The 7,419-nt window shown below is 36.7% G+C and overlaps 1 protein-coding gene across 1 annotated transcript in view; it reads right to left on the bottom strand.

The window, feature by feature from the left end:
* Positions 1–2,111, bottom strand: part of LOC104777701 (hexokinase-like 1 protein) — a 4,082-nt gene extending 1,971 nt beyond the window's left edge. Inside the window, exons 1-7 of the mRNA XM_010501998.2 lie at positions 1,695–2,111; positions 1,386–1,536; positions 1,103–1,288; positions 944–1,018; positions 705–857; positions 532–627; positions 281–411 (exon numbers count right to left, since the gene is read on the bottom strand). Of these exons, the coding sequence (XP_010500300.1) occupies positions 281–411; positions 532–627; positions 705–857; positions 944–1,018; positions 1,103–1,288; positions 1,386–1,536; positions 1,695–1,972 (1,070 nt within the window). The 5' untranslated portion in view covers positions 1,973–2,111. The remainder of the gene's footprint in view (positions 1–280; positions 412–531; positions 628–704; positions 858–943; positions 1,019–1,102; positions 1,289–1,385; positions 1,537–1,694) is intronic.

Genomic DNA, 7,419 nt, shown 5'->3' on the forward strand with positions numbered 1-7,419 from the left:
ATTCAAACTAAAAATGAATAAACCAAAATAAAATAAAGTTTTAAAAAATATATACAGTAGTCGTTTTTGATATCTAAATGCAAGAGAATTTGAAACCGAAATTGCATCAAACCGAACAAAACCGAATTACTAGTGGTTTTTATTTGGTTTTACTTTCTACAAAACCGATATAACCAAAAAACTGAGCCAAAACCGAACTGCACATTCCTACCTACTTACTCTTGAGTCTTGACACCACAACCAAATATGGAGTTGGAGAAAGATAGTGAGAGAGAAGTACCTGAGTGCAAAGGGAGTGGAGAGTTTGACAGGAACGAATGGTCCGAACAAGTCAGTAGTTTCACACATTTGGAGCAAAACCCTCCTTACAATTTCACCAAGGTACATCCCTGAGATCATCTTCTCATATAACTTCATCCACACACAAACAGTAAACAATTGTAAAACTTACGACACCATGCATACATTAACAAAAAAAAACAAAAACAAAAAAAACATAATGATGTTAGAGAAAGGATAAGATTCTAGTACATGTTCACCAGGATTCAGGCTTTTCTCATCCATCTCTCGATCAAAAATAGTCCGCGGGAGAATCTTAGAGAACCCTCCCCACTCCGTGTTAATGATCTAAACTCCAATGTAAAACAGATTTAAGAATGAGAACTACAATAAACCTATGTACATATATAACAATCAAATAATACCGTTGTTCCAGAAGAAGATTTGCTTTGGAGTTTAGGAATGACACGCTTCTGCTCTACATAACAAGCATTGGTCCCAGTGCCAAGAATCACACCGACCATCACATCCTCATCCCAATACTTTGCTCCAGCTAATGTTCCCACTCCATCATTTACCTTAAACACGCAAACATCAACAAAACTTACAATATGCACAAGACAAAGAGTTTCCATCTACTATTTTCAAGATAAAGAAAACATACGAGGGCAGAAACTCGCATATCAAGTCCATGCACTGCCATAGCTTCATTTAAACAAGCAACCACATTTTTTCCTTCCTGCACACAATGTAAGGTGTTGTTAGAATTAAAACACCAAAAACGAACTTGCGGACAAAACTATGGTCATAACACTTAACACACCATTCCAGACACATTAAAGCCTTTAGTCCACTTGATTAGTGTGCCTGAATCAATAGAGGTTTGCTTCACAGGGAATGAAAAAGTAAATCCTAACTCCCTTTCCTTCCCTTGTTCCAACCGAAACCTCCCGGGCTTCTCCTTTGCAACAAAGCTTGCCAACTTAGTAGCAATGAATCCGAAGAGTTCCTAAAACATTCAATTCAGAGACATATCCAATCAATAGTTTTAAACTTAAAAAACGATGAAAACACTCATTGATGTAACAAAGATATTGATTCATTACCTCACTTGTACCAATCATAAGCTTATGAGGAATAGATATTTGTTCAGATTCGGTAGCTACAACACGCTCTTTTTCCCCTCCTAATTGCACACTACGCACCCGAAAATTCGTACCTCCTAAATCCAATGCATAGAACAACCCTTCCTCATTCCTATATCCAATACAGAGGAATCAAAATATTAGGGACTAACACTTTTTTCTTGCTAAAACTAATGTTCTAGTTAGTTCGTTCCATAGTAAAAAACAACTTAACTATCTTTAAGATCACAAAAACATAATGTAATTAAAGAAAAGAAAGTAAAAAGATACCCAGAAGGCAAAGCGTCAACATAGGACAAGATCATGTCGAGATCTCCACCTCCTTCAACAGCTAGACCGGCTCGCATGTCATCGGCAATGGCGTTGGCTACTTCACGTAGGTACGGTGTAGGAGTGGCGCAGTCCTTCTGAAACTTTGTCAGTACAGGACAGAGTGAAGTCGAGTTAGATCGGACGGCGGACATCACGATGTAGTTGGAGCGGCGGGACGAGAAGGTGAAAGCCCCGACGGTTGGGGTGACGACAGGGGAAGCGAACATGAGTGACATTGTTGGAGTTTGGTTCTGTTTTGTAAACACGAAGATCTCAAAGTCAACTTTGTCTCCCTCTCTCTCAGAAGTAAGATTTTAAACAAGTTCTAGTTGCTCTGCTACTTGCTGCTTTACTTATTTGATTATTTCTATACTGTTGGGTTTTTAGCCTTTTTAGTAGAGGCTAAATCTTGTTGTTGTTTTTTTTTGTCCACTAGAAGATGCAGTGGTGTGTGTTTTAGGGAGGAGCAATTTCTAATTTTCTATTACGTCAACCTATTTATTTATTTTTCATATTAAGTGCAATAATTATGACTAGAGCAAATAATTTACATACTACTAGATTGGGATTTGACTGTATGATTTAGAGTTTTTAAAATAAAATAAAATTTAATAAATTTTTAAAATAAAATAAATAAATAACATAAAATAAATATTTTTAGTACGTCAAAACTATCTATAATTATAAATAAATACATTCAGGTGTCCAATGTGATATTTGGTGTAAAAGGTGTGACTCTGCGGTTGAGATTATTAATCATGTTTTTTTTAATATCTTCGTTGATGTGAAATTTGGAATTTATTTCTGAATTTGGTCTCGTCAGAGGATTTTCTATATGAGTCTGTGTACTCAAATTTGGATTTTTTTTTTTTCTGGAGGAATGCCTCTCAACAGGATGATCTTGATCAACTTCTTCAATTAACATAGATTTTATAGGAATCTCGAAGGCCATGAATAAAAAAAGTTTTTCAAGGTTTAGAAATCGAGGCAAATAATATAATTGCTCAGGTTTTGGGAGATAAGTTAGCCTGGGAAGAGGCAGGCGCTCTCTTTTACGGCGGTCATGTCAGCTCCATCTCCATCTTCAAATGTCCAAGTTTCTTCATCTCGTTTTTAGATTGATGGTTCATGGAAAGCAACCAATGTGCCAGGGTTGGGCTGATGTTGTTACGTTGGTTAGGAGCGAACCTTGTTGTTGGAGGCAAAACGTCTAAGACGAAGCCTCTCCCCCTGTACTCGGAGTTAGAAGCGTTGTTGTCAGCCATGCAGCGGATACGTGTTGCAGGGATCGCTTGTCAATATTTCAAGACTGATTGTGTTGAGTCACTATGGTGCAGTCCCTTAAGATTGGTCGTCTTTCTCCAACCTGCTCGATGAGTTTAACTAGCTGGAGTCTTTCGAACTATTCTCCATCTCTTGGATCCCGCGTGCGTCAAATACGAAGGCAGATTGTCTTGTTCGTGCTTCGTGTTCTCTTATCTCCGAAGTTTTTTTGTAAAATCCTTCCCTCCGGCTCGAGAAACTAACCGATGAATTTCCTTTTAGTTTATTGTTTGGTTGAAAAAAAAGAGTAAATAGATGCACTTTTAGTTAAAGAAAGTAGCTGTAGACGAGTTAAAGTTATTAAAATAAAAGAAATTTTAAAAAGAATATATATTTAATTCTTTTCGTAAGTAAAAACAATTTATAAAAGTAAAGAGATAAACTTTTAGTTATAGAAAATAGTTACTTTTTTGTTGTTGATAGACTAGTATACATCTATTTACAAATCTATTATGGGTGATTTTCAAAAATAATTAATTTAACACATTGTAATTGTGTAAAAAATGTAAAAATGAAAATGTTAAAAAAAGAGATATTTTTGAAAAAGGTATTTCCAAAATGATATTTATAACAAATTCTCATCTATTATCTACATAACCACTAAAAGTGTATTTGTACTCATAAATATATTTTACTGTTAAAATATACTCTTTAGTCTTTACTGCTACCAACAAATTGTCTTTATGAACCCATTAAAATGCATATTATATGTCTCTTCACTTTAACATTTTTATAGTTACAAAAACACATAAGTTAATCTTACATACTCCTATTACAATAACAGTCTTTTTGAGTAAATTATTTGTTTGGTAAAAAACAATATTTTTCTTATGTAAAGGTGAGTATTTACATTTTTTTAAGAAACAGTAATTAATTGTATAATTTTCACAGCAATGTTTTTTATCTTATATAAAAATTAATCATTTTTTTGTAATATTATAATTTAAATTTTTTTGATATGTATATATAATTTCCTTATAATTATCTTTTGTAAATTTTAAAACTGTTTAAATTTTATAATTTTCTTATAATTGTCTTTTAATATTTTTAAAACTGTTAAAAACAAAACTTTTGTTTTACATTTGAAATTTTACGAATGTTTTTTTTTCTGTAAAAGATTTTAAATATGTAGAATGTTAAAAGTGTTTAGCACAAGAAGTAGAATGTAAATGCACTTATTTGGAGTTTTGGACAACGACCGCTTGGTCACAGTGGCTGATACAAAAATTTTGAATTCAAAGACTACAGTTATATCGGATCCTCAATTGCAGGATAATCAAAAGCTTCAACACAACATAACATGTTTTATGTCAAGGTTTTTCAACAGCTGGGAGATGGGAAGCTCTCAGGCCTCGTGATTCAAAGAAAGACTGGGCTCCCTTAGTATGGTTTAAAAGTGCAGTGCCTAAATATGCTTTGAACATGTGGGTAAGTACCTTGAACTGCCTTCCCACTAGGCACATACTGAAATCTTGGGGACAGATTCAATCGGATGTTTGCTGCCTCTGAGACTAGGGACCACATACTTCTGGTCTGTGAATTCTCTGCCCAGGTCTGGAAACTGGTATTTAAGAGGATCTGCCCGTGTGTTAGAGGCTTTTCTCCTCTTGTCTGGAACTCCTTTCATGGATGCGTTGCTCTTCTCCATATGCCCCAATGCTGCTGAGGAAGACAACCACTAGTAAAACATGTTCATATTGTTACCTACAAATTTTTCTGTAACTATACAGAACAATTTTTCTACTGAACTGCCCTGAAGAAAGTAACAGAAAGTAGGAAAGATTGTTTTCTTATTATTTCAATACTTGAAGCTAAATGTTACAAGGGTTTACTCTTATATAGAGTTACATGATGCAATTGTGTTAAACCTAGATTCTAGATTGTTCTCATACACGTGGCATCATCTTCATCATCTGGTCCCAACTCCTCAAACCTATTGTGCAATGTCACTGTCGTACTATGTTTCTCTGCTAACACCTTCTTGTCTTTTGCAGGTGACCGTTGCAGAGCTTTGGATTCTTGTTTAGGTGAGTTGGGCTTCGTACTTTGATTGTTGGGCTTCATACATTGTGAGCCTGTTAACAAAACATTATCGTTTTGTTGCTTGATCTCTACACTCCCCCGCAAACTTGGAGTGGGTGGTACACCAACGACAATTTTGGATCGGAAATACTTGAATGACCGTTGTGGAAGGGATTTGGTGAATATATCAGCCAGTTGGTGATGTGCAGGAATGTGATTGACTATCAAATTCCTAAAAGCGACTTGCTCACGAACATAGTGGTAGTGTGTGGCGAAGAGTTTGGTGCGAGCATGAAAACTCAGATTGGCAGTGAGGTAAACTGCTGAAATATTATCACAATTGAGCTCCGGTGTTGCAGGTTGGTGAATGCCTAAGTCATGAAGCAGGTTGACGATCCAAGTGATTTCAGATATGGCTCTGTATTCAGCTTCGGTGGAGCTTTTGTACACTGTTTGCTGTTTCTTTGATGACCAAGAGATCATATTGCGGCCAAGAAAAGTGCAGAAGCCACCAGTGGACCTGCTAGTTGATGGACATCCTGAGTAGTCACTGTCACTAAACACGCAAAGCTTAGAATCTGTGTGCCGAGCAAAGGAGACTCCCATTGTAGTGGTGCCCTTGATGTACCTTAGGATCCGTTTCAGAAGATGGAAATCAGAGACTGAAGGTTCATGCATCTTCTGACATACATAATTGACAGAGAATTGCATGTCTGGTCTCGTCAATGTTAGATACTGCAGTCGACCTGCCAAGCTTCTGAAATATTTAGGATTTTCGAACAGAACATTCTGCTTAGGAACTTTGTTCAGGTGTTGAGGAAGTGGTGTGGCAACAAGAGCACATGTAGACATATAAGTTGTAGCCAAAAGATCCACATCATATTTCTGTTGAGACAAGAACAAACCATTTTCATGGTATTGAATCTGAATACCAAGAAAGTAGTGGATCTTGCCAAGATCCTTCATTGTGAATTGCTTGTTGAGTTCGCCAAGAAGAGTGGAGAGAAGTGTGGAGGAGTTTCCTGTAATAGTCATATCATCAACGTAGAGTAACAACATAATAATGTTTGTACCTTTAAAGCAAACAAACAAAGAAAAATCTCTCAGACTGCAAGTGAAGCCAAAGTTGAGCAGAAAGTTGCTGAATTTATCAAACCAAGCCCTTGAAGCCTGTTTGAGGCCATATAGAGATTTATGGAGAAGACAAACATGATTTGGATGATCTTTGTCAATAAACCCAGCAGGTTGCTTCATGTACACAACTTCACTGGGATCTCCATGGAGAAATCGTTTTTAACATCCATTTGTTTAATTTCCCAGTTCATAACTGCTGCAAAATGAAGAACAGCTCTCACTGTTGCTGTTCTAACTACTGGGCTATAAGTTTCAAGATAATCAATGTCTTCTTCCTGTTTGAATCTTTGGGCAACGAGTCTGGCCTTGAACTTGTCTATAGAACCATCTGCATTGAGTTTGACTCGAAAACCCATTTGGAGCCTAAAACATGCATATGCGGTGTTTGAGGGACTAATGAGAATGTGTTTGCTTCTTTGCAATCACTCATTTCCTCATTCATTGCTGCTGTCCAGTAAGGATCTTTTTAAGCAGCAGTTACCATTGCAGGTTTTGGATAAGAGACTTTGTGTGTGAGCAGTGCATAACGAGGATTCGGTTTGGTAATACCAGATTTTGATCGTGTCGTCATTGGGTGTGTTGAAATGCTCGAAGAAGAGTCACTTGCAGCTTCAGTCGTGCAGATGTCAGCATTGGTTGCAGAGCTGTGCAAAGTTGAGACTGGCGATTGAGATTGTTGCCTATTGATACGCCCAAAATTCGAGGATCACTCAGCCGGATTAGAAATGATAGAAACTCGCCAAGGTGCAAGGTGCAAGGTGCAACAAGGGATATTTGATGGATTGAGGGGTCGCACAGCAGTTGCGGAAGGCTGCTGATATTTCCAACTCCAAACGCTGCTAGATATGACTCACTAGTCCATCAAGAGGAGGCTGTTGCTTGGATATTACACACCAAGAAACAAAGAAATGTTCTAGACAAAGAACAAAGAGATAAACTCTAAAATGAAAAGGAAAATTGATTGATTATTCTGAAATGAGATTACATGAGTTTATATTGAGATAGAAAACTTGGTCACAAAGCCAAGTGTTATTCTTGAAACTAAAGATAGATAGTTGAATGAAGATTCAACTCTTTGAAGTTTGTCTTCCCAAGGTGTCTTTCCCAAGGTGAGTTGAACTCTATTTTCGTCACTTTTTTTTTACCACAAAACAAAGTGATTATTTTGGGCTTTGTTGGACTTGAATTAGGTTCAAAGTGGGCT

Source organism: Camelina sativa, chromosome 3, assembly GCF_000633955.1.
Source record: "Camelina sativa cultivar DH55 chromosome 3, Cs, whole genome shotgun sequence".
NCBI lineage: Eukaryota > Viridiplantae > Streptophyta > Magnoliopsida > Brassicales > Brassicaceae > Camelina > Camelina sativa.